The 27500-nt window shown below is 43.9% G+C and overlaps 1 protein-coding gene across 1 annotated transcript in view; it reads right to left on the reverse strand.

Annotated features, from left to right (window-relative positions):
• Positions 1 to 27500, reverse strand: part of csmd1a (CUB and Sushi multiple domains 1a) — a 220833-nt gene that overhangs the window by 1640 nt on the left and 191693 nt on the right. Inside the window, exon 4 of the mRNA XM_036953651.1 lies at positions 24103 to 24297. Within this exon, the coding sequence (XP_036809546.1) occupies positions 24103 to 24297 (195 nt within the window). The remainder of the gene's footprint in view (positions 1 to 24102; positions 24298 to 27500) is intronic.

Consider the following 27500-nt stretch of genomic DNA (forward strand, 5'->3'; position numbering starts at 1 on the left):
AGAGAGAAACAGGCTTCTAGACAGAAAGAGAAGAAGAAGGAGAAGGAGAGAGAAACAGGCTTCTAGACAGACAGAGAAGAAGAAGAAGAAGGAGAGAGAAACAGGCTTCTAGACAGACAGAGAAGAAGAAGAAGAAGGAGAGAGAAACAGGCTTCTAGACAGACAGAGAAGAAGAAGGAGAGAGAAACAGGCTTCTAGACAGACAGAGAAGAAGAAGACGAAGAAGAAGAAGAAGAGAGAAACAGGCTTCTAGACAGACAGAGAAGAAGAAGAAGAAGGAGAGAGAAACAGGCTTCTAGACAGACAGAGAAGAAGAAGGAGAAGGAGAGAGAAACAGGCTTCTAGACAGACAGAGAAGAAGAAGAAGAAGGAGAGAGAAACAGGCTTCTAGACAGACAGAGAAGAAGAAGACGAAGAAGAAGAAGAAGAGAGAAACAGGCTTCTAGAAAGACAGAGAAGAAGAAGGAGAGAGAAACAGGCTTCTAGACAGACAGAGAAGAAGAAGAAGATGAAGAAGAAGAAGTAGAAGAGAGAAACAGGCTTCTAGACAGACAGAGAAGAAGAAGGAGAGAGAAACAGGCTTATAGACAGACAGAGAAGAAGAAGGAGAGAGAAACAGGCTTCTAGACAGACAGAGAAGAAGAAGGAGAAGGAGAGAGAAACAGGCTTCTAGACAGACAGAGAAGAAGAAGGAGAGAGAAACAGGCTTCTAGACAGACAGAGAAGAAGAAGGAGAAGGAGAGAGAAACAGGCTTCTAGACAGACAGAGAAGAAGAAGGAGAGAGAAACAGGCTTCTAGACAGACAGAGAAGAAGAAGAAGAAGGAGAGAGAAACAGGCTTCTAGACAGACAGAGAAGAAGAAGGAGAGAGAAACAGGCTTCTAGACAGACAGAGAAGAAGAAGAAGGAGAGAGAAACAGGCTTCTAGACAGACAGAGAAGAAGAAGGAGAGAGAAACAGGCTTCTAGACAGACAGAGAAGAAGAAGGAGAAGGAGAGAGAAACAGGCTTCTAGACAGACAGAGAAGAAGAAGGAGAGAGAAACAGGCTTCTAGACAGACAGAGAAGAAGAAGGAGAGAGAAACAGGCTTCTAGACAGACAGAGAAGATGAAGGAGAGAGAAACAGGCTCCTAGACAGACAGAGAAGAAGAAGGAGAAGGAGAGAGAGAAACAGGCTTCTAGACAGACAGAGAAGAAGAAGGAGAAGGAGAGAGAAACAGGCTTCTAGACAGACAGAGAAGAAGAAGGAGAAGGAGAGAGAAACAGGCTTCTAGACAGACAGAGAAGAAGAAGGAGAGAGAGAAACAGGAATGATAAGTGTACATGTATATTTCAGATATTTTATTTCATTCCATTTTGGGGGGGGGGGGGGGGGGGATTACTGCTGCCAAATGTGATATGAGCGTGAAAGTGAAATGGACATTGTTGCATAAAAGAGTCCAGTTGTTGTTTCTTAAAATATTTTCTGTTTCTTAGACACAACTGATTTTATAAACATTATTAAAAAAAACAGGCGCCAGCGAGTTCTTTAGAATGGTAGAGCTGAAATATTTGTTTGCGTCATATGAAATGGTACTAAACTATTCCAGAACGTTGGAATCATAATTATCATGATGTTTTGATCCCGTCATATCTCCGTGGTATAACGTTTTTTAACGTGCAGTATTATTGAGAGACGTTGTTTTGTTTAAAAACATAGCTTTTGTTGTTGTTACACAAAACTTAGAACAAAGATAACCACATAAGAACTATGTGGTTTATTGACAAGCTAATAACAGCTCACATCAATATGTCTAGTTGACAAGCTAATAACAGCTCAAATCAATATGGCTAGTTGACAAGCTAATAACAGCTCACATCAATATGGCTAGTTGACAAGCTAATAACAGCTCACATCAATATGGCTAGTTGACAAGCTAATAACAGCTCACATCAATATGGCTAGTTGACAAGCTAATAACAGCTCACATCAATATGGCTAGTTGACAAGCTAATAACAGCTCACATCAATATGGCTAGTTGACAAGCTAATAACAGCTCACATCAATATAGCTAGTTGACAAGCTAATAACAGCTCACGTCAATATGGCTAGTTGACAAGCTAATAACAGCTCACGTTGATATGGCTAGTTGACAAGCTAATAACAGCTCACGTCAATATGGCTAGTTGACAGGCTAATAACAGCTCACATCAATATGGCTAGTTGACAAGCTAATAACAGCTCACGTTGATATGGCTAGTTGACAAGCTAATAACAGCTCACGTCGATATGGCTAGTTGACAAGCTAATAAGAGCTCACGTCAATACGGCTAGTAGACAAGCTAATAACAGCTCACGTCGATATGGCTAGTTGACAAGTTAATAACAGCTCACGTTGATATGGCTAGTTGACAAGCTAATAACAGCTCACGTCAATACGGCTAGTTGAGAAGCTAATAACAGCTCACATCAATACGGCTAGTTGACAAGCTAATAACAGCTCACGTTGATATGGCTAGTAGACAAGCTAATAACAGTTCATGTCAATATGACTAGTTGACAGGCTAACTTTCAGGGGATAAACTAGAGTCATCTATAGTGATGATAACAGCAGTCCGACTGACAACTTTACCAGGACTTGCTGATGTCAAGCTCTTTCTAAAAGCCTAGAGGCTACCTGCTCTAACCACCAGGTTACCTGCTCTAACCACTAGACGACCTACCTCTAACCACTAGACTACCTGCTCTAACCACTAGACTACCTGCTCTAACCACTAGATTACCTGCCTCTAACCACTAGACTACCTGCCTCTAAACACCAGGATACGTGCTCTAACCACTAGGCTACCTGCTCTAACCACTAGGCTACCTGCTCTAACCACTAGACAACCTACCTCTAACCAGTAGGCTACCTGCTCTAACCACTAGACTACCTGCTCTAACCACTAGACTACCTGCCTCTAACCACTAGGCTACCTGCCTCTAACCACTAGGCTACCTGCCTCTAACCACTAGGCTACCTGTTCTAACCACTAGACTACCTGCTCTAACCACTAGGCTACCTGCTCTAACCACTAGGCTACCTGCTCTAACCACTAGACGACCTACCTCTAACCACTAGACTACCTGCTCTAACCACTAGACTACCTGCTCTAACCACTAGACTACCTGCTCTAACCACTAGGCTACCTGCTCTAACCACTAGATGACCTACCTCTAACCACTAGATGACCTACCTCTAACCACTAGACTACCTGCTCTAACCACTAGACTACCTGCTCTAACCACTACACTACCTGCCTCTAACCACTAGACTACCTGCCTCTAACCACCGGGCTACGTGCTCTAACCACTAGGCTACCTGCTCTAACCACTAGACTACCTGCTCTAAACACTAGGCTACCTGCTCTAACCACTAGACGACCTACCTCTAACCAGTAGGCTACCTGCTCTAACCACTAGGCTACCTGCCTCTAACCACTAGACTACCTGCCTCTAACCACTAGGCTACCTGCTCTAACCACTAGACTACCTGCTCTAACCACTAGGCTACCTGCTCTAACCACTAGACTACCTGCCTCTAACCACTAGGCTACCTGCTCTAACCACTAGGCTACCTGCCTCTAACCACTAGACTACCTGCCTCTAACCTGCCGCCCCGTTTCTTATGAAGCAAGCTAAATGACACATTTTTTTGCTTAGCTACCTATCTATATGCTAGCTATCTACATGCCAAATGGATAGGTTACCTTCACGTATCTGAAACGATCAATTGATGTTTACTGATCATAAAACTGTTTCAGTCTGATGAAAGAGATAAATGTGGAATAATCTGAAATATGTAGTTCTGAAACCTTCACGAAAATATTATAAATAAACAATTATACAATGTTTTTTTTATCAATTCTTTGTCAATGGTTTTAGGTTTTGGTCCCCCCCCAGCAGTCAAATCGTTTCCTGTAATTTAATTTAATTTTATGTGTACATAGAGAATTCAGACCGCTATAGTTGCAGTCTTTCTAAGACACAACACAATAGAACCCGTGTTAAAACCCTCTGAAAGGGTCTTCAGGGTAATAATGACTTAAGGATATAATAATTCAGGGGAAGTGCCTGATTGGCTGATGCTAGTCAAATCAACGGGGGACTGAGTACATGGGATTAATTCAGATTTTGTGTTAATCATTTTCACATTTGGGAACTCTCTCTCTCTTCCATCCTTTAAGATTATTATAAGGAGACAATTTAAACAACAAAAATGGAGTCCTGGTAATTGTGGCCCGGGGCTCTGTCTGTCTCTGCAGAGGGAGTAGAGTAGATGCTGTTAGCCTTTAAGCTGGTAAATCTGGTAAAACACACACACACACACACAAACACAAATGTAGGCATGTGCACATACATACACGCGCGCAAGCACACACACCGTAAACAATGACAAATACAGTCCAAAGTGTCGTGACTCTGTCTACATCAGAAAGTATTCATACCCTTTCATTTTTAACACATTTTGTTGATTAAATTTAGATTTAGTGTCGATGATCTACACACAATATCCCATAATATCAAGGTAAAAAAAATAAATGTTATACAACAATTAAAGCTGAAATGTCAATAAGTATTCCAAAGAGGCACTGAGTTTGAAGGTAGGCCTTCATGACACCGGTAGAGAGGCCCTATAGTTCTCGAGCCTTCCCTCCTCTCCTAAAGCCAAGGTCAGTAACTGTAAATCAGCATTCTAGACAGTCTGGAGATAGTTCATTCATTTGTACAAAGGAACAGACCGTCATTGTTACTAAACTCCTGACTATATTATATACAATTGGGAATGGGAGCAAGAGAGAAAATTCATATATGTACAGTACATAATAGCATTTGGACTAGTCAGTCCTGATTGAAATGTATTCATAATTAGTCATCATTGATAAAAATTCCCTTAACAATATATTGAAGCAACATCTCAAGACATCAGTCAGGAAGGTAAAGCTTGGTCGCAAATGTGTCTTCCAAATGGACAATGACCCCATGCAGGTGAGGGTACATTTTCTATTTTTTGGGAAAATGACGCCGAACAAAACAAACACTACAAAACGTGACGCTAAAGGTTATATCAACTTCCCACAAACACAGGTGGGAAAAAGGGCTACCTAAGTATGATTCTCAATCAGAGATAATGATAGACAGCTGTCCCTGATTGAGAACCCTACCTGGCCAAAACATAGAAATACAAATAATATAACATAGAATACCCACCCCAAATCACACCCTGACCAAACCAAATAGAGACATAAAAAGGATCTATAAGGTCAGGGCGTGACATTATGACAGGGCATTTTTACTAGGATTAAATGTCAGGAATTGTGAAAAACTGAGTTTAAATGTATTTGGCTCAGGTGTATATAAACTTCCAACTTCAACTGTCGGTACGTGGTTGCAAAGGGCATCAGTGTTATAACATCGCAATTACCCTAAGCAGGATACTCTGATCACAGTCCAATACAGAAATCTGGCAGTGGCTTCTGAATTAATTCAATTTTCACAGAACCGCTTGTTGCAATTTTGATGAGGCTCTCTCTTGTTCAGATATCGGTAAGTGGACTAGAGGCAGGACATGAAAGGGATAAGGAATCCAGTTGTCTGTTTCAGGAAAGTACCTGCGTAATTGCGCACCCTACTCACTCAGGTGCGTCGACACTCAGATGTAGAAGCACGGTGGGTAGGACAAACTCCATAGAAAAGGCCAAAACCTAGGAAGAAACCTAGAGAGGAACCAGGCTATGTGGGGTGGCGAGTCCTCTTCTGGCTGTGCCGGGTGGAGATTATAACAGAACATGGCCACGATGTTCAAATGTTCGTAGATGACCAGTGGCTATGCCGGATTAAGTGACATGCTATTCTATAAAATAATTTCTCAGTAATTAATATTACCTGATTGAGCTAATCATGTAAATGTTATTAACGAGAGAGTCAGGGCAGCACAAAATAATATTTATAGAGCTGTTATCTTCCGAATAAACTCTTGAAGACCTAGTCATATTTTACATCAATAGCTGTCAAGATTAATCATCACATCAGTCTCATCTGAAAGTTGTAAATTCTTGGTTATCTGCACGAACCCTGGCTAACAAGTTGAATCAGAAATACACAATTGGGTTTAATTATTTATTTACTAAATACCTAACTAATCACACACACATACACATAATTAATCATAACTTGATTACAAATTACGTCATGAAGGAAAACAGCTTGTTATACAAAAAAAAAAGGGCTGGGTTTGAGTGAAAGAGCGGGAAGACTGAGGAACAAAGGGTGAAGCTGTGCTATCGTAAATACAGTATCTTGTGCATTCTAAATTACCTCCCATTTGGAAAAGGAAAATGCAATAAATATTTACTCTGAGCTGCGCTTCGGTAGGTTGGTGGTAGATGGAAGGCCGTGTTGCCAAACCGAGTCCTTTGAAGAATGTCTCTGCTGGTAAATTGGATACGATGTAGTAATGTCGTTGTGTGGTAGACGGGGAACTCTGTCTGTTCCTTCCTAAACTGTGTTTGCAGCTGCTGTTGCTAACTCAACGGCTAGGAGGTATAACTTCTGTAGTGAATAATAGTTCAAAGTTCATACCATTTGCAACCAAAGCTCACGCTGAGGTTGGCTTAGTTCTGTAGTTGAAATGTTGGTTCTTTTAACGCAGAGGCTGCAGACCTCATGTACTTGGAACAGGAGGTTATATTGTCGTCACGGCTTTATATAGGAAGGGAGAGGAGGGCGTGTTTCAGAAGTTTTCAAATCAAATCAAATTTTATTTGTCACATACACATGGTTAGCAGATGTTAATGCAAGTGTAGCGAAATGCTTGTGCTTCTAGTTCCGACAATACAGTAATAACCAAAGAGTAATCTAGCTAACAATTCCAAAACTACTACCTTATACACACAAGTGTAAAGGGATAAAGAATATGTACATAAAGATATATGAATGAGTGATGGTACAGAGCGGCATAGGCAAGATGCAGTAGATGGTATCGAGTACAGTATATACATATGAGATGAGTATGTAAACAAAGTGGCATAGTTTAAAGTGGCTAGTGATACATGTACAACATAAAGATGCAGTAGATGATATAGAGTACAGTATATACGTATAAATATGAGATAAATAATGTAGGGTATGTAAACATTATATTAAGTAGCATTGTTTAAAGTGGCTAGTGATATATTTTACATAAATTCCCATCAATTCCCATTATTAAAGTGGCTGGAGTTGAGTCAGTGTGTTGGCAGCAGCCACTCAATGTTAGTGGTGGCTGTTTAACAGTCTGATGGCCTTGAGATAGAAGCTTTGATGCACCTGTACTGACCTCGCCTTCTGGATGATAGCGGGATGAACAGGCAGTGGCTCGGGCGGTTGTTGTCCTTGATGATCTTTATGGCCTTCTTGTGACATCGGGTAGTGTAGGTGTCCTGGAGGGCAGGTAGTTTGCCCCCGGTGATGCGTTCTGCAGACCTCACTACCCTCTGGAGAGCCTTACGGTTGTGGGCGGAGCAGTTGCCGTACCAGGCGGTGATACAGCCCGGCAGGATGCTCTCGATTGTGCATCTGTAGAAGTTTGTGAGTGCTTTTGGTGACAAGCCAAATTTCTTCAGCCTCCTGAGGTTGTGCCTTCTTCACGTTGCTGTCTGTGTGGGTGGACCAATTCAGTTTGTCTGTGATGTGTAAGCCGAGGAACTTAAAACTTGCTACCCTCTCCACTACTGTACCATCAATGTGGATATTGGGGTGTTCCCTCTGCTGTTTCCTGAAGTCCACAATCATCTCCTTAGTTTTGTTGAAGTTGAGTGTGAGGTTATTTTCCTGACACCACACTCCGAGCGCCCTCACCTCCTCCCTGTAGGCCGTCTCGTCGTTGTTGTTAATCAAGCCTACCACTGTTGTGTCATCCGCAAACTTGATGATTGAGTTGGAGGCGTGCGTGGCCACACAGTCGTGGGTGAACAGGGAGTACAGGAGAGGGCTCAGAACGCACCCTTGAGGGGCCCCAGTGTTGACGATCAGCGGGGTGGATATGTTGTTACCTACCCTCACCACCTGGGGGCGCCCCGTCAGGAAGTCCAGTACCCAGTTGCACAGGGCGGGGTCGAGACCCAGGGTCTCGAGCTTGATGACGAGTTTGGAGGGTACTATGGTGTTAAATGCTGAGCTTTAGTCAATGAACAGCATTCTCACATAGGTATTCCTCTTGTCCAGATGGGTTAGGGCAGTGTGCAGTGTGGTTGAGATTGCATCGTCTGTGGACCTATTTGGGCTGTAAGCAAATTGGAGTGGGTCTAGGGTGTCAGGTAGGGTGGAGGTGATATGATCCTTGACTAGTCTCTCAAAGCTTCATGATGACGGAAGTGAGTGCTATGGGGCGGTTCGTTCAGTTCAGTTACCTTAGCTTTCTTGGGAACAGGAACAATGGTGGCCCTCCTGAAGCATGTGGGAACAGCAGACTGGGATAAGGATTGATTGAATATGTCCGTAAACACACCAGCCAGCTGGTCTGCGCATGCTCTGAGGGCGCGGCTGGAGATGCCGTCTGGGCCTGCAGCCTTGCGAGGGTTAACAAGTTTAAATGTTTTACTCACCTCGGCTGCAGTGAAGGAGAGTCTGCATGTTTTGGTTGCGGGCCGTGTCAGTGGCACTGTATTGTCCTCAAAGCGGGCAAAAAAAGTTATTTAGTCTGCCTGGGAGCAAGGCATCCTGGTCGTTACAGTCCCTGATGTCCCTCTGGAATGCTACCCTTGCTCGGATTTCATCAACCTTGTTGTCACGAGACTGGACATTGGTGAGTAGTATGCTAGGGAGTGGTGCGCGATGTGCCCGTCTCCGGAGCCTGACCAGAAGACCGCTTGGTTTCACTCTTTTACGACGTCGTTGTTTTGGGTCGCAGGCTGAGATCCATTCCGTTGTCCTGGGTGGAAGGCAGAACACAGGATCCGCTCCGATGATATTCTTGGTCGTACTGATGGTGAGTTCACGCTGCTCTTATATTCAGTAGTTCTTCTCGACTGTACGTAATGAAACCTAAGATGACCCATAGCCCATGTTTATTTTATTTCACCTTTATTTAACCAGGTAGGCAAGTTGAGAACAAGTTCTCATTTACAATTGCGACCTGGTCAAGATAAAGCAAAGCAGCTAGACACATACAACGACACAGAGTTACACATGGAGTAAAACAAACATACAGTCAACAATACAGTATAAACAAGTCTATATACGATGTGAGCAAATGAGGTGAGATAAGGGAGGTAAAGGCAAAAAGGCCATGGTGGCAAAGTAAATACAATATAGCAAGTAAAACACTGGAATGGTAGATTTGCAATGGGAGAATGTGCAAAGTAGAAATAAAAATAATGGGGGTGCAAAGGAGCAAAATAAATAAATAAATTAAATACAGTAGGGAAAGAGGTAGTTGTTTGGGCTAAATTATAGGTGGGCTATGTACAGGTGCAGTAATCTGTGAGCTGCTCTGACAGTTGGTGCTTAAAGCTAGTGAGGGAGATAAGTGTTTCAAGTTTGAGAGATTTTTGTAGTTTGTTCCAGTCATTGGCAGCAGAGAACTGGAAGGAGAGGCGGCCAAAGAAAGAATTGGTCCTGGGGGTGACTAGAGAGATATACCTGCTGGAGCGTGTGCTACAGGTGGGAGATGCAATGGTGACCAGCGAGCTGAGATAAGGGGGGACTTTACCTAGCAGGGTCTTGTAGATGACATGGAGCCAGTGGGTTTGGCGACGAGTATGAAGCGAGGGCCAGCCAACGAGAGCGTACAGGTCGCAATGGTGGGTAGTATATGGGGCTTTGGTGACAAAACGGATTGCACTGTGATAGACTGCATCCAATTTGTTGAGTAGGGTATTGGAGGCTATTTTGTAAATGACATCGCCAAAGTCGAGGATTGGATGGATGGTCAGTTTTACAAGGGTATGTTTGGCAGCATGAGTGAAGGATGCTTTGTTGCGAAATAGGAAGCCAATTCTAGATTTAACTTTGGATTGGAGATGTTTGATATGGGTCTGGAAGGAGAGTTTACAGTCTAACCAGACACCTAAGTATTTGTAGTTGTCCACGTATTCTAAGTCAGAGCCGTCCAGAGTAGTAATGTTGGACAGGCGGGTAGGTACAGGTAGCGATCGGTTGAAGAGCATGCATTTAGTTTTACTTGTATTTAAGAGCAATTGGAGGCCACGGAAGGAGAGTTGTATGGCATTGAAGCTTGCCTGGAGGGTTGTTAACACAGTGTCCAAAGAAGGGCCAGAAGTATACAGAATGGTGTCGTCTGAGTAGAGGTGGATCAGAGACTCACCAGCAGCAAGAGCGACCTCATTGATGTATACAGAGAAGAGAGTCGGTCCAAGAATTGAACCCTGTGGCACCCCCATAGAGACTGCCAGAGGTCCGGACAGCAGACCCTCCAATTTGACACACTGAACTCTATCAGAGAAGTAGTTGGTGAACCAGGCGAGGCAATCATTTGAGAAACCAAGGCTGTCGAGTCTGCCGATCAGGATGTGGTGATTGACAGAGTCGAAAGCCTTGGCCAGATCAATGAATACGGCTGCACAGTAATGTTTCTTATCGATGGCGGTTAAGATATCATTTAGGACCTTGAGCGTGGCTGAGGTGCACCCATGACCAGCTCTGAAACCAGATTGCATAGCAGAGAAGGTATGGTGAGATTCGAAATGGTCGGTAATCTGTTTGTTGACTTGGCTTTCGAAGACCTTAGAAAAGCATGGTAGGATAGATATAGGTCTGTAGCAGTTTGGGTCAAGAGTGTCACCCCTTTTGAAGAGGGGGATGACCGCAGCTGCTTTCCAATCTTTGGGAATCTCAGACGACACGAAAGAGAGGTTGAACAGGCTAGTAATAGGGGTGGCAACAATTTTGGCAGATAATTTTAGAAAGAAAGGGTCCAGATTGTCTAGCCCGGCTGATTTGTAGGGGTCCAGATTTTGCAGCTCATTCAGAACATCAGCTGAGCAGATTTGGGAGAAGGAGAAATGGGGAAGGCTTGGGCGAGTTGTTGTGGGGGGTGCAGTGCTGTTGACCGGGGTAGGAGTAGCCAGGTGGAAAGCATGGCCAGCCGTAGAAAAATGCTTATTGAAATTCTCAATTATGGTGGATTTATCAGTGGTGACAGTGTTTCCTATCTTCAGTGCAGCGGGCAGCTGGGAGGAGGGGTTCTTATTCTCCATGGACTTTACAGTGTCCCAGATCTTTTTTGAGTTAGTGTTGCAGGAAGCAAATTTCTGCTTGAAAAAGCTAGCCTTGGCTTTTCTAACTGCCTGTGTATAATGGTTTCTAGCTTCCCTGAACAGCTGCATATCACGGGGGCTGTTCGATGCTAATGCAGAACGCCATAGGATGTTTTTTTGTTGGTTAAGGGCAGTCAGGTCTGGGGAGAACCAAGGGCTATATCTATTCCTGGTTCTAAATTTCTTGAATGGGGCATGTTTATTTAAGATGGTTAGGAAGGCATTTTTAAAAAATATCCAGGCATCCTCTACTGACGGGATGAGATCAATATCCTTCCAGGATACCCCGGCCAGGTCGATTAGAAAGGCCTGCTCGCTGAAGTGTTTCAGGGAGCGTTTTACAGTGATGAGAGGAGGTCGTTTGACCGCTGACCCATTACGGATGCAGGCAATGAGGCAGTGATCGCTGAGATCTTGGTTGAAAACAGCAGAGGTGTATTTAGAGGGCAAGTTGGTTAGGATAATATCTAAGAGGGTGCCCGTGTTTAAGGCTTTGGGGAGGTACCTGGTAGGTTCATTGATAATTTGTGTGAGGTTGAGGGCATCAAGTTTAGATTGTAGGATGGCTGGGGTGTTAAGCATGTTCCAGTTTAGGTCGCCTAGCAGCACAAGCTCTGAAGATAGATGGGGGGCAATCAGTTCACATATGGTGTCCAGAGCACAGCTGGGGGCAGAGGGTGGTCTATAGCAGGCGGCAACGGTGAGAGACTTGTTTTTAGAGAGGTGGATTTTTAAAAGTAGAAGTTCAAATTGTTTGGGTACAGACCTGGATAGTAGGACAGAACTCTGCAGGCTATCTTTGCAGTAGATTGCAACACCGCCCCCTTTGGCAGTTCTATCTTGTCTGAAAATGTTGTAGTTTGGAATTAAAATGTCTGAATTTTCTTCCTAAGCCAGGATTCAGACACAGCTAGAACATCCGGGTTGGCAGAGTGTGCTAAAGCAGTGAATATAACAAACTTAGGGAGGAGGCTTCTAATGTTAACATGCATGAAACCAAGGCTATTACGGTTACAGAAGTCATCAAAAGAGAGCGCCTGGGGAATAGGAGTGGAGCTAGGCACTGCAGGGCCTGGATTCACCTCTACATCGCCAGATGAACAGAGTAGGAGTAGAATAAGGGTGCGGCTAAAAGCAATAAGAATTGGTCGTTTAGAACGTCTGGAACAGAGAGTAAAAGGAGGTTTCTGGGGGCGATAAAATAGCATCAAGGTATAATGTACAGACAAAGGTAAGGTAGGATGTGAATACAGTGGAGGTAAACCTAGGTATTGAGTGATGAAGAGAGAGATATTGTCTCTAGAAACATCATTGAACCAGGAGATGTCATTGCATGTGTGGGTGGTGGAACTACTAGGTTGGATAAGGTATAATGAGCAGGACTAGAGGCTCTACAGTGAAATAAGCCAATAAACACTAACCAGAACAGCAATGGACAAGGCATATTGACATGAAGGAGAGGCATACTCAGTCGAGTGATCAAAAGGGTCCAGTGAGTGGAGAGGTTGGTTGGGGGTCACGGCGATTTAGACAGCTAAATCGGTAGCAAGCTAGCATAGGATGTTCTGAAGATGAGTTTTTGGAAAAATAAAAATGTATGTGAAAAAAAAGTTGTAAATATATATATATATACGGGACAAAAAATACGTCTGAACTGCTATGCCATCTTGGGAGAGATGTCCCATCACAGGGGCGGGCCACTGATTGAGCAGAGCGCTAACCTTATAAAAACCCAATTGTCACATTTTAGAAGCTAAAATCACATTTCGTCCCATCATGAATAATTTCATATTCAAACATTTAAATTGAACAACAATTCCATGTGAATCCGATAACTCTGATGTGTAGACTTTACACTGTAGAGTTTATGTCATCCTATCATTGATGAGAATGTCTCAGATGACAACCGAAGCACGATCAGGTGGACTGGGGACAGCAAGGAGTCATCAGGCCAGGTAGTCCTGAAGCATGGTCCTAGGGCTCAGGTCCTCCAACATCAGATAACCTACATTTATCTATTAAGGTTCAAATAAAAATATAGAATCTGAGAGATTGAACGGTGCAAAGTTCAAGTCTGTCTGGTCGGTTTAATGCTCCCTCCATATGGAGAAGCAGACTGACATCAAAGTCTTCTTTCCCTGGGTGTCATGACAACCAACCCGTGAGGCAGCGCAGACCATGGAAAAATACACACACACACCAGCCTCTCAAATATGCACAGGGAGGAGAGGGAGGAGAGAGGGAGACACGAGAAAGGAGAGAAGGGGTAGGAGAGAGAATAAACACATTTGAGACTCTGTACAAATTTAAAACCCCAAACAATGCAGAATTAGGACAAATCTAGCTAATTATCAAAATCTAGAAGAATAGCAAAAATATATATTTTTTAAAACCAAATAGTTCTCAAAACTTCCAAAACCTCAGAGAGATGAACTTGGAGAAAAGTCAATTCTGCCATCTGGTAAAGGGACTCTGCTCAATTACACAAACATAATCCCAGGACAGCCACACAATTAGACCCAACCGAATCATGAGAAAACAAAAAAGATGATTACTTGACACATTGGAAAGAATTAACAAAAAAACAGAGCAAACTAGAATGCTATTTGGCCCTAAACAGAGAGTACACAGCGGCAGAATACCTGACCACTGTGACTGACCCAAACTGAAGGAAAGCTTTGACTATGTACAGACTCTGTAAATATAGCCTTGCTATTGAGAAATGCCTCCGTAGGCAGACCTGGCTTTCAAGAGAAGACAGGCTATGTGCTCACTGCCCACAAAATGAGGTGGAAACGGAGATGCACTTCCTAACCTCTTGCCAAATGTATGACCATATTAGAGAGACATACAGTGCCTTGCGAAAGTATTCGGCCCCCTTGAACTTTGCGACCTTTTGCCACATTTCAGGCTTCAAACAAAAACATATAAAACTGTATTTTTTTGTGAAGAATCAACAACAAGTGGGACACAATCATGAAGTGGAACGACATTTATTGGATATTTCAAACTTTTTTAACAAATCAAAAACTGAAAAATTGTGCGTGCAAAATTATTCAGCCCCCTTAAGTTAATACTTTGTAGCGCCACCTTTTGCTGCGATTACAGCTGTAAGTCGCTTGGGGTATGTCTCTATCAGTTTTGCACATCGAGAGACTGACATTTTTTCCCATTCCTCCTTGCAAAACAGCTCGAGCTCAGTGAGGTTGGATGGAGAGCATTTGTGAACAGCAGTTTTCAGTTCTTTCCACAGATTCTCGATTGGATTCAGGTCTGGACTTTGACTTGGCCATTCTAACACCTGGATATGTTTATTTTTGAACCATTCCATTGTAGATTTTGCTTTATGTTTTGGATCATTGTCTTGTTGGAAGACAAATCTCCGTCCCAGTCTCAGGTCTTTTGCAGACTCCATCAGGTTTTCTTCCAGAATGGTCCTGTATTTGGCTCCATCCATCTTCCCATCAATTTTAACCATCTTCCCTGTCCCTGCTGAAGAAAAGCAGGCCCAAACCATGATGCTGCCACCACCATGTTTGACAGTGGGGATGGTGTGTTCAGCTGTGTTGCTTTTACGCCAAACATAAGGTTTTGCATTGTTGCCAAAAAGTTCAATTTTGGTTTCATCTGACCAGCGCACCTTCTTCCACATGTTTGGTGTGTCTCCCAGGTGGCTTGTGGCAAACTTTAAACAACACTTTTTATGGATATCTTTAAGAAATGGCTTTCTTCTTGCCACTCTTCCATAAAGGCCAGATTTGTGCAATATACGACTGATTGTTGTCCTATGGACAGAGTCTCCCACCTCAGCTGTAGATCTCTGCAGTTCATCCAGAGTGATCATGGGCCTCTTGGCTGCATCTCTGATTAGTCTTCTCCTTGTATGAGCTGAAAGTTTAAAGGGACGGCCAGGTCTTGGTAGATTTGCAGCGGTCTGATACTCCTTCCATTTCAATATCATCGCTTGCACAGTGCTCCTTGGGATGTTTAAAGCTTGGGAAATCTTTTTGTATCCAAATCCGGCTTTAAACTTCTTCACAACAGTATCTCGGACCTGCCTGGTGTGTTCCTTGTTCTTCATGATGCTCTCTGCGCTTTTAACGGACCTCTGAGACTATCACAGTGCAGTTGCATTTATACGGAGACTTGATTACACACAGGTGGATTGTATATATCATCATTAGTCATTTAGGTCAACATTGGATCATTCAGAGATCCTCACTGAACTTCTGGAGAGAGTTTGCTGCACTGAAAGTAAAGGGGCTGAATAATTTTGCACGCCCAATCTTTCCATTTTTGATTTGTTAAAAAAGTTTGAAATATCCAATATATGTCGTTCCACTTCATGATTGTGTCCCACTTGTTGTTGATTCTTCACAAAAAAATACAGTTTTATATCTTTATGTTTGAAGCCTGAAATGTGGCAAAAGGTTGCAAAGTTCAAGGGGGCCGAATACTTTCGCAAGGCACTGTATTTCCCTCAGATTACACAGACCCACAAATAATTCAAAAACAAATCCAATTTTGATAAACTCACATATCTACTGTCCTTATACGTAAGTGTGTTAATATTCAGTTGTCAGTTTGTTTACTGTAAAATGGCATTGTATCTGGTCAAACACTATTGGTTCCAGAAGTTTACTGAGGGTTGTTAATGTTATGGATGATGCGAATTTTCGCAGCTTTTTGTTAAAAATCGCGCAACATTTCAAAGTCCTGCTACTCATGCCAGGAATATAGTATATGCATATGATAAGTATGTGTGGATAGAAAACACTCTGAAGTTTCTAAAACTGGTTAAATTGGGTCTGTGGCTATAACAGAACGTGTTTAGGAGTAAAAATCCCTGGTAAAACTGTTTACCAAAAACAAAAACGCCTACAGCTTCCACACGATGTCACCATTGCTATCAATATCAGAATAATTTATCCCTGGTTACAACACAAATAGACCCCTCCCTTCTTCTGACGCAACACAGTATGTTGTGAAACTGAAAAAATGGACGATGATTTCCAGACTTGCTGCTATCGAATACAGATCGCCCCGTGATCAATTTGATACATCATTAACGTTTATTAATACCTAAAGTTGGTTTAGAAATGTCGTTTGAAGTGATTTGTAAAAGTTTATTGGCGACTTTTGTAATTTTAAAAAGTGACGTTGCGTCTTGTAAATGGACTTTTTGCAGCATCAGACTGGCCTTCAGCAAATTACATTTTGGGTATACAATGACAGATTTAATCGGGAAAAATACCCAATTGTGATGTTTATGGGACATATAGGAGTGCCAACAAAGAAGCTCGTCCAAGGTAATGAATGTTTTATATTTTATTTCTGCGTTTTGGCTAGCGCCGGCTACCGCAAAATCTGTTGTTTACGTGTCGTGCTGGTATTTTGGGGGGTGCATGCTATCAGATAATAGCTTCTCTGTCACGTTCTGACCATCGTTTGTGTGTGTTTTTCTTGTTTTAGTGTTGGTCAGGACGTGAACTGGGTGGGCATTCTATGTTGGATGTCTTGTTTGTCTATTTCTATGTCTGGCCTGATATGGTTCTCAATCAGAGGCAGGTGTTAGTCATTGTCTCTGATTGGGAACCATATTTAGGTAGCCTGGGTTTCACTGTGTGTTTGTGGGTGATTGTTCCTGTCTATGTGTTTTCACCAGATAGGCTGTTTAGGTTTTCGTTACGTTTATTGTTTTTGTAGTGTTTGTGTTTAGTGTGGTTTTTTCATTAAACATGAATCGCAATCTACACGCTGCATTTTGGTCCGACTCTCCTTCTCATAAAGAAAACCGTTACAGAATCACCCACCACAAAAGGACCAAGCAGCGTGTCAACAGGCAGGAGCAGCGCGAGGAGACGCGCAATAAGGATTTCTGGACATGGGAGGAAATCCTCGACGGGAGAGGACCCTGGGCTAAACCAGGGAGAGTGCCGGAGCCCGCCTGGGATTCGATGGAGCAGTGCGCGGAAGGATATAGGAGAATGGAGTTTGCGAAGCAAGCAAGGCGGCGCGGACGGAGGCCCCATAGTCAGCCCCAAAAATTTCTTGGGGGGGGGCTCAGGGAGAGTGTGGCAGAGTCAGGAGCCAGACCTGAGCCAACTCTCCCTGTTTATCGTGAGGAGCCAAGGAGGAGACCAGAACCAGAGCCGCTGTTGGAGGTGAGCGAAACAGAGACTGTGAAGGAGTTAATGGGGAAATTGGAGGAGAGAGAAATGAGGGAGTTGCTGTGTTGGTGTTTTAAACATGGAATTCGCCCGACGGAGCGTGTCGGGGATTTGATGGCACCTGGGTCAGCGCTCCATACTCGTCCTGAGGTGCGTGTTAGTCGGCTGGTTAAGATGGTGCCAGTCTCACGTACCAGGCCTCCTGTGCACCTCCCTAGCCTTGCACGTCCTGTGCCAGCACCGCTCTCAAGATCTCCAGTACGCCTTCACGGTCTAACCCATCCTGTGCCACCTCCACACCCCAGCCCTCCGGTAGCAGCTCCCCGCACCAGGCTTCCTGTGCGTGTCCTCGGCCCAGTACCACCAGTGCCAGCACCACGCATCAGGCCTACAGTGCGCCTCGCCTGTCCAGCGCTGCCAGAGCCTTCCTCCTCTCCAGCGCTGTCGGAGTCTCCCGCCTGTTTAGCGCTGTTAGAGCCTTCCTTCTCTACAGCGCTGCCGGAGTCTCCCGCCTGTTCAGAACTGCCAGTCTGCATAGAGCTGCCAGTCTGCATGGAGCTGCCAGTCTGCATGGAGCTGCCAGTCTGCAAGGAGCTGCCAGTCTGCAAGGAGCTGCCAGTCTGCAAGGAGCTGCCAGTCTGCAAGGAGCTGCCAGTCTGCAAGGAGCTGCCAGTCTGCATAGAGCTGCCAGTCTGCAAGGAGCCGCCAGAGCTGCCTTTCTGCAGGATGCCGCCAAAGCTGCCAGTCTGCAAGGAGCCGCCAGAGCTGCCAGTCTGCAAGGAGCCGCCAGAGCTGCCAGTCTGCAAGGAGCCGCCAGAGCTGCCAGTCAGCATGGAGCAGCCAGGGCCGCCAGTCAGCATGGAGCAGCCAGGGCCGCCAGTCAGCATGGAGCAGCCAGGGCCGCCAGTCAGCATGGAGCAGCCAGGGCCGCCAGTCAGCATGGAGCAGCCAGGGCCGCCAGTCAGCATGGAGCAGCCAGTCAGCATGGAGCAGCCAGAGCAGCCAGTCAGCATGGAGCAGCCAGAGCTGCCAGTCAGCATGGAGCAGCCAGTCAGCATGGAGCAGCCAGAGCTGCCAGTCATCATGGAGCAGCCAGTCAGCATGGAGCAGCCAGAGCAGCCAGTCGACCAGACTCTACCAGATCTGCCAGTCGACCAGACTCTTCCAGATCTGCCAGTCGACCAGACTCTTCCAGATCTGCCAGTCGACCAGACTCTTCCAGATCTGCCAGTCGACCAGACTCTTCCAGATCTGCCAGTCGACCAGACTCTTCCAGATCTGCCAGTCGACCAGACTCTTCCAGATCTGCCAGTCGACCAGACTCTTCCAGATCCGCCAGTCGACCAGACTCTTCCAGATCCGCCAGTCGACCAGACTCTTCCAGATCCGCCAGTCGACCAGACTCTTCCAGATCCGCCAGTCGACCAGAATCTTCCAGATCCGCCAGTCGACCAGACTCTTCCAGATCCGCCAGTCGACCAGAATCTTCCAGATCCGCCAGTCGACCAGAATCTTCCAGATCCGCCAGTCGACCAGAATCTTCCAGATCCGCCAGTCGACCAGAATCTTCCGGATCCGCCAGTCGACCAGAATCTTCCGGATCCGCCAGTCGACCAGAATCTTCCGGATCCGCCAGTCGACCAGACTCTTCCGGATCCGCCAGTCGACCAGACTCTTCCGGATCCGCCAGTCGACCAGACTCTTCCGGATCCGCCAGTCGACCAGACTCTTCCGGATCCGCCAGTCGACCAGACTCTTCCAGAACCGCCAGCCAGCCAGGATCTGCCGGATCCAACCACCTGCCTGAGCTTCCTCTCAGTGCTGAGCTTCCTCTCAGTGCTGAGCTTCCTCTCAGTGCTGAGCTACCCATCAGTCCCGAGCTACCTCTGTCCCGAGCTGCCCCTCTGTCCCGAGCGGTCTTTAAGGAGGGTAACCTATCTAGGGACGCTAAGGAGGTGGACTAAAACTGTTATGGAGTGGGGTCCACGTCCAGCGCCAGAGCCGCCACCGCGGACAGATGCCCACCCACACCCTCCCCCATAGGTTTAAGTTGTGCGTCCGGAGTCCGCACCTTGGAGGGGGGGTACTGTCACGTTCTGACCATCGTTTGTGTGTGTTTTTCTTGTTTTAGTGTTGGTCAGGACGTGAACTGGGTGGGCATTCTATGTTGGATGTCTTGTTTGTCTATTTCTATGTCTGGCCTGATATGGTTCTCAATCAGAGGCAGGTGTTAGTCATTGTCTCTGATTGGGAACCATATTTAGGTAGCCTGGGTTTCACTGTGTGTTTGTGGGTGATTGTTCCTGTCTATGTGTTTTCACCAGATAGGCTGTTTAGGTTTTCGTTACGTTTATTGTTTTTGTAGTGTTTGTGTTTAGTGTGGTTTTTTCATTAAACATGAATCGCAATCTACACGCTGCATTTTGGTCCGACTCTCCTTCTCATAAAGAAAACCGTTACATTCTCATGCTTTCACCGAAAAGCATTTTACAAATCTGACTTGGTGGCTAGATTCACAACGAGTGTAGCTTTAATTCAGTACCTGGCATGTGTGTTTTAATGAAAGTTTGAGATTTAACGAGTACTAAGTAAAGTACTATAGGTGGCGCTCTGAAATTTCCGCTGAGCGGTCCCTGTGCAGGGACCACCTCCATAAGAAGTTTTAACAGGTTGATTGGTTTACTAAGTTTACTAAGGGTTGGTAACAGGCTGGTTGGTCAGCTGTTTGAGCCAGTAAAGACTTTACTATTCTTAGGTAGCAGAATGACTTGAGCTTCCCTCCAGGCCTGAGGGCACACACTTTCTAATTGGCCTATACTGAAGATATGGCAAATAGGAGTGTCAATATCGTCCGCTGTTATCCTCAGGACAAAGGAGAGAGGAGAGGAGAGGGGAGAAAGGAAAAAGGAGGATAGAGGAGATAGGAGAGATGAGAGAGGATAGAGGAGAGTGGAGAGGAGAGAAGATGGAGGAGAGGAGAGAGAGGAGAAAGGAGAGAGGAGAGACGAGAGAGGAAGGAGAGACGAGAGAGGAGAGCACTGAAAAAGATAGAGAACTGCTAAATGAGAAGTGATCTGATCCAACAGAATACACACCCCCACCATCCCAAAAAGTCCCGACTGCCAAGCTATGGCCTAGTTTTTGTTGGTGTACGGCTGTGCTCTTAAACTTATGCACAGGCTAGGTAATTGGAGGAGCATTAGCCATACGTTTATGAGAAAGCATTCAGGCGTGTTCACCAGCTTTTATGCTGCGCTGCCGCAGCGAGAGACCTCAATTAATCGCCGTGGAAATTGCCCGTTTCTAAAACGTGTAATTTCTCAGGAGGAAGTGACATATTTATGATATCCTGTCTGCCCGGACGCTTTGTTTCAGCCGGGCAAAACATGGGCTGGGGGGACAGAGCGGTTAAGGGAGGGAGAGAAGAAGAGTGGGACTTAGGGACAGAGCGGTTACGGGAGGGAGAGAAGAAGAGTGGGGTGGGGGGACAGAGCGGTTAAGGGAGGGAGTGAAAAAGAGTGGGCTGGGGGTACAGAGCGGTTACGGGAGGGAGAGAAGAAGAGTGGGACTTAGGGACAGAGCGGTTACGGGAGGGAGAGAAGAAGAGTGGGCTGGGGGGACAGAGCGGTTACGGGAGGGAGAGAAGAAGAGTGGGACTTAGGGACAGAGCGGTTACGGGAGGGAGAGAAGAAGAGTGGGCTGGGGGGACAGAGCGGTTACGGGAGGGTGAGAAGAAGAGTGGGCTGGGGGGACAGAGCGGTTACGGGAGGGAGAGAAGAAGAGTGGGACTTAGGGACAGAGCGGTTACAGGAGGGAGAGAAGAAGAGTGGGACGGAGGGACAGAGCGGTTAAGGGAGGGAGAGAAGAAGAGTGGGCTGGGGGGACAGAGCGGTTACGGGAGGGAGAGAAGAAGAGTGGGACGGAGGGAGGGAGAGAAGAAGAGTGGGACGGAGGGAGTAAGGGGCTGATAGAAGCAGTAGGGAGGGTAAAAGGGAGAGGGAAGAAAGATACTGTAGCTGAGAAGGAGAGAGGGAAATAGGAACAGAGAGAGGGAAATAGGAACAGAGACAGAGGGAAATAGGAAGAGAGAGAAAGAGGAACATATGGAGGGAAAGAGGAATAGAGAGAGGGAAAGAGGAACAGAGAGAGAAAGAGGAATAGAGATGGAATGAGTAATAGAGAGAAGGAAAGAGGAACAGAGAGAGGGAAATAGGAATACAGAGAGAAAGAGGAATAGAGAGAGAGAAAGAGGAACAGAGAGAAGGAAAGAGGAACAGAGAGAGAAAGAGGAACAGAGAGAAGGAAAGAGGAACAGAGAGAGGGAAATAGGAATACAGAGAGAAAGAGGAATAGAGAGAGAGAAAGAGGAATAGAGAGAGAAAGAGGAACAGAGAGAAGGAAAGAGGAACAGAGAGAGGGAAATAGGAATACAGAGAGAAAGAGGAATAGAGAGAGAGAAAGAGGAATAGAGAGAGGGAAAGAGGAACAGAGAGAGAAAGAGGAATAGAGAGGGAAAGAGGAACAGAGAGAAGGAAAGAGGAACAGAGAGAGGGAAATAGGAATACAGAGAGAAAGAGGAATAGAGAGAGAGAAAGAGGAATAGAGAGAGGGAAAGAGGAACAGAGAGAGAAAGAGGAATAGAGAGGGAAAGAGGAACAGAGAGAGGGAAAGAGGAATACAGAGAGAAAGAGGAATAGAGAGGGAAAGGATAGTTAAGGTAAGAAGTCCAGACAGACACACAGAGATTAGGATGGAAGGATGGAAGGATGGAGGGATGGAGGGATGGAAGGATGGAAGGATGGAGGGATGGAGGGATGGAAGGATGGAAGGATGGAGGGATGGAGGGATGGAAGGATGGAAGGATAGAGGGATGGAAGGATGGAGGGATGGAAGGATGGAGGGATGGAAGGATGGAAGGATGGAGGGATGGGAGGATGGAAGGATGGAAGGATGGAGGAATGGAAGGATGGAAGGATGGAGGGATGGAAGGATGGAAGGATGGAAGGATGGAGGGATGGAAGGATGGAAGGATGGAAGGATGGAGGGATGGAAGGATGGAAGGATGGAGGGATGGAAGGATGGAAGGATGGAAGGATAGAGGGATGGAAGGATGGAGGGATGGAAGGATGGAGGGATGGAAGGATGGAGGGATAGAAGGATGGAGGGATGGAGGGATGGAAGGATAGAGGGATGGAAGGATGGAGGGATGGAAGGATGGAGGGATGGAAGGATAGAGGAATGGAGGGATGGAAGGATGGAGGGATGGAAGGATGGAAGGATGGAAGGATGGAGGGATGGAAGGATGGAAGGATGGAAGGATGGAAGGATAGAGGGATGGAAGGATGGAGGGATGGAGGGATGGAAGGATGGAGGGATGGAAGGATTGAAGGATGGAAGGATGGAAGGATGGAAGGATCGAGGGATGGAAGGATGGAAGGATGGAAGGATGGAAGGATAGAGGGATGGAAGGATGGAAGGATGGAAGGATAGAGGGATGGAGGGATGGAGGGATGGAAGGATAGAGGGATGGAAGGATGGAAGGATGTAGGTGAAGATCCTGTTGTGTCTCTGTGCCCATCCGTGTGTGATCTCTCTGTCTCTCTCTCTAACCCACACACACACACACACACACACACACACACACGCACACCATGTGTGTCTGCACGTTGGCTTCCTGAGTCCCGGTCTGGTCACAGATGTCTCTGTGTCACAGCGCTCTGGTCAACATGCACACTGACACAAACCACAGGTACTGCACTGACAGAGACATAGAGTGTGTGTGTGTGTGTGTGTGTGTGTGTGTGTGTGTGTGTGTGTCTTTCCGGTCAGATTGTATAACTCATATGTCAACGTGTAATGTCTGACAGAGTCTTGTTGTAATGTCATGTTGCTGCTGACGAGACACACCATGGCAGGTGTCATCGCTGTGGGGGTCCTGGTTACATCAGAGTGAAGGGCAAACGGTTCAGGCAGTTGATCGGGCAGCTATAAAGCCACAGGGGTCCTGACGTGGTAAATAAGACAGAGAAACCGCCATACACCCCTGACCAGTCTGTCACTACACCAACAACTATGTTGTGTGTGTGTGTGTGTGTGTGTGTGTGTGTGTGTGTGTGTGTGTGTGTGTGTGTGTGTGTGTACTGTTGCATGTGTGTGTATGCGTCTGTGCTTCTCTGTGTATTTGTATCGGTGTGTATGGGTGTATTGGTTTGTGTGTGTGTGTAGCTGTGTGGGTGTGTATGTGTGCATCGGTGTGTGTGCATCGGTGTGTGTGTGTGTGTATTTGTGTGTGTGTGTGTGTGTGTATCGGTTTGTGTGTGTGTGTAGCTGTGTGGGTGTGTATGCGTGTATTGGTGTGTGTGTATCGGTGTGTGTGTATCGGTGTGTGTGTTTGTGTGTATGTGTGTATCGGTGTATGTGTGTGTGTGTGTGTGTGTATCGGTGTATGTATGTGTGTGTGTGTGTATCGGTGTATGTCTGTGTGTGTGTGTATCGGTATGTGTGTGTGTGTGTGTGTATCGGTATGTGTGTGTGTGTATCGGTATGTGTGTGTGTGTGTGTGTGTGTGTGTGTGTGTGTGTGTGTGTGTGTGTGTGTGTGTGTGTGTGTATCGGTATGTGTGTGTGTGTGTATGTGTGTGTGTAGGTAGCCTACCTCTGCAGTAGGGCAGGGGGAAGTCCCATGCTGCGGTCCCAGCAGACGTAGCCAGACAGGACAGCGCGGTGTGACCCTCCAACACGTAGCCCGGGCTGCAGCTGTACCTGATCTTCTCTCCAATGTTAAAGGTTGAGCCCTGTTGAAGACCGTTGACCAGCTGGCCTGGGTTACCACAGGTATAACTGGGTAGAGCTGGGAGGAGAGGGAGAGAGAGAGAAGTTACCACAGGTATAACTGGGTAGAGCTGGGAGGAGAGAGAGAGAGAGAGAGAGAGAGAGAGAGAGAGAAGTTACCACAGGTATAACTGGGTAGAGCTGGGAGGAGAGGGAGGGAGAGAGAGAGAGAGAGAGAGTTACCACAGGTATACTGTAGATGAATCTCCTCCTATTAAAGCCCATTCAGAGAGATTACCACAAGTATATCTGGGTAGAGAGATAAAAGAGGGAGGGAGGGAGGGAGGGAGGGAGGGAGGGAGGGAGGGAGGGAGGGAGATAGTGAAACACATACAGGATACTACATAAAAACCTTCACACCAAATCAAAATTCTATACCTTAAACATTAATTTTGGTCGAAATTACTACCAAGGATTGTCTAGACTTCTAACAAACCAACATTTACAGCGGAAACCTGGAAATAACGTCCAAAACTAAATGTTCAGTCTGAACCTACTTCTGAAGCCAAAAAGTAAAAGACAATGATCTCTAGGTATTTGTGTTATATAAGGCTTAATAAACAAGGCTACTTAGCTACCAAGCTGCTAGGACAGAACAGACCTGGCTACATCTTCAACCAGCACTGACGTGAGATGATGATGATGATGATGAAAATGATTGATTCTATCAATGGCATCAGAGTTTTTTCACAGCCTCCTCCACCCGATGGAAGCCCAAAGTTGATTATTGACTGAAGCGCGCTAAACTGAGTTTCACGGATATAAAGAAGACATTTATCGAACAAAAGAACCATTTGTGATGTTACTGGGACCTTTTGGAGTGCCAACAGAAGAAGATTTTCAAAGGTAAAGCATTTTTTACATCGCTATTTCTGACTTTCGTGTCGCAACTCCCTGGTTGAAAATTATTTGTGTGCTGGGCACCGTCCTCAGATAATTGGTTTGGTTTGCTTTCACCAAAAATAAATCTGACACACATTGGATTAATAACAGGTTAAGATATGTTGCACTTGTGATTTCATGAAAAGTTTCATATTTATATTATATTTTTATTTTTATTTTTATTTGGTGCCATTTCACCGGATGTTGGCCAGGTGGGACGCTATCGTCCCACATATCCCAAGGAAGTTTTAAAGGCAGACTTGTACATTTCCTCAGTGAAAACACTGTACAGGGTACTGAGTACTGAGCAAATGTCAAAATAACTTTTTTACATAATTACTGTACGGCAGACCACGTATTCACCCTGCATACCCTAATTGACAAACAAACAAACCAAACAAAAGCAAAACAAAGTCTTCTCATGTTGACTTCAAAAAAAGCATTTGACTCAATTTGATTTTATTATATTTATTATAATATATAACTATACAAATTGATGGAGAGTGTTGTTGGGGGAAACATCAAACAAAATAAGATCCAAACAAACAAATATTATGTTAAAATGGGCAAAGACAAACACAAACGTTTCCTTCCACAGGGCCCGTGGGGTGAGACAGGGATGCAGTTTAAGCCCCACCTTCTTCAAAAATATTTACATCAACGAATTGGCACTAGAACAGTCTGCAGCACCCGGCCTCACCCTACTAGAATCTGATGTCAAAATGTCTACTGTTTGCTGATGATCTGGTTCTTCTGTCCCCAACCAAGGAGCACCTAGATCTTCTGCACAGATTCTGTCACACCTGGACACAAATAATGGTGTCCCAAAAAACAGATACAATCATAATAATAATAACAATAATTTGAAAACAAATCCAATTTTGATAAACTCCCATATCTACTGGGTGAAAGACCACAGTGTGACATCACAGCAGCATGATTTGTGACCTGTTGCCACGAGAAAAGTTCAACCAGTGAAGAACAAACACCATTGTAAATACAACACATGTTTATGAGTATTTATTTTCCTTTAGTACTTTAACCATTTGTACATTGTGACAACACTTTATATGTAAATATGTATTTGTATGTATATGTATATATGTATATGCACAGTATGTATATGTATGTATATGTAGATATGTACATGTATTTATATGTATATATGTATTTGTATTTATATGTATATATGTATTTATTTGTATATATGTATACATGTATTTATTTGTATATATGTATATATGTATTTATTTGTATATATCTATATATGTATTTATATGTATATATGTATTTATTTGTATATATTTATATATGTATTTATTTGTATATATGTATTTATATGTATATATGTATGTATATGTATTTGTATTTATATGTATATATGTATATATGAATTTATTTGTATATATGTATATATGCATTTATATGTATATGTGTATATATGTATCTATGTATATGTATTTATATGTATATATGTATTATCTGTATATATGTATTTGTATTTATATGTATATATGTATTTATATGTATATATGTATATATGTATATGTATGTATATGTATATATGTATATGCATTTATATGTATATATGTATATATGTATATGTATATGTATTTATATGTATATATGTCTATGTATTTATATGTATATATGTATATATGTAGATGTATATATGTATATGTATTTATATGTATATATATGTCTATGTATTTATATGTATATATGTATATGTATGTATATGTATATATGCATTTATATGTATATGTATATGTATGTATATGTATATATGTATATGTATTTATATGTATATATGTATATGCATGTATATGTATATATGCATTTATATGTATATGTATATATGTATATGTATTTATATGTATATATGTCTATGTATTTATATGTATATATGTATATGCATGTATATGTATATATGTATATGTATTTATATGTATATATGTCTATGTATTTATATGTATATATGTATATGTATGTATATGTATATATGCATTTATATGTATATGTATATGTATGTATATGTATATATGTATATGTATTTATATGTATATATGTCTATGTATTTATATGTATATATGTATATGCATGTATATGTATATATGTATATGTATTTATATGTATATATGTATATGTATGTATATGTATTTATATGTCTATGTATTTATATGTATATATGTATATGTATGTATATGTATATATGTATATGTATTTATATGTATATGTATGTATATGTGTATCTATATTTATATGTATTTATATGTATATATGTATTTATATGTATTTGTATTTATATGTATATATGTATATGTGCATTTATTTGTATAT

Source organism: Oncorhynchus mykiss, chromosome 18, assembly GCF_013265735.2.
Source record: "Oncorhynchus mykiss isolate Arlee chromosome 18, USDA_OmykA_1.1, whole genome shotgun sequence".
NCBI classification, from domain to species: Eukaryota; Metazoa; Chordata; class Actinopteri; order Salmoniformes; family Salmonidae; genus Oncorhynchus; species Oncorhynchus mykiss.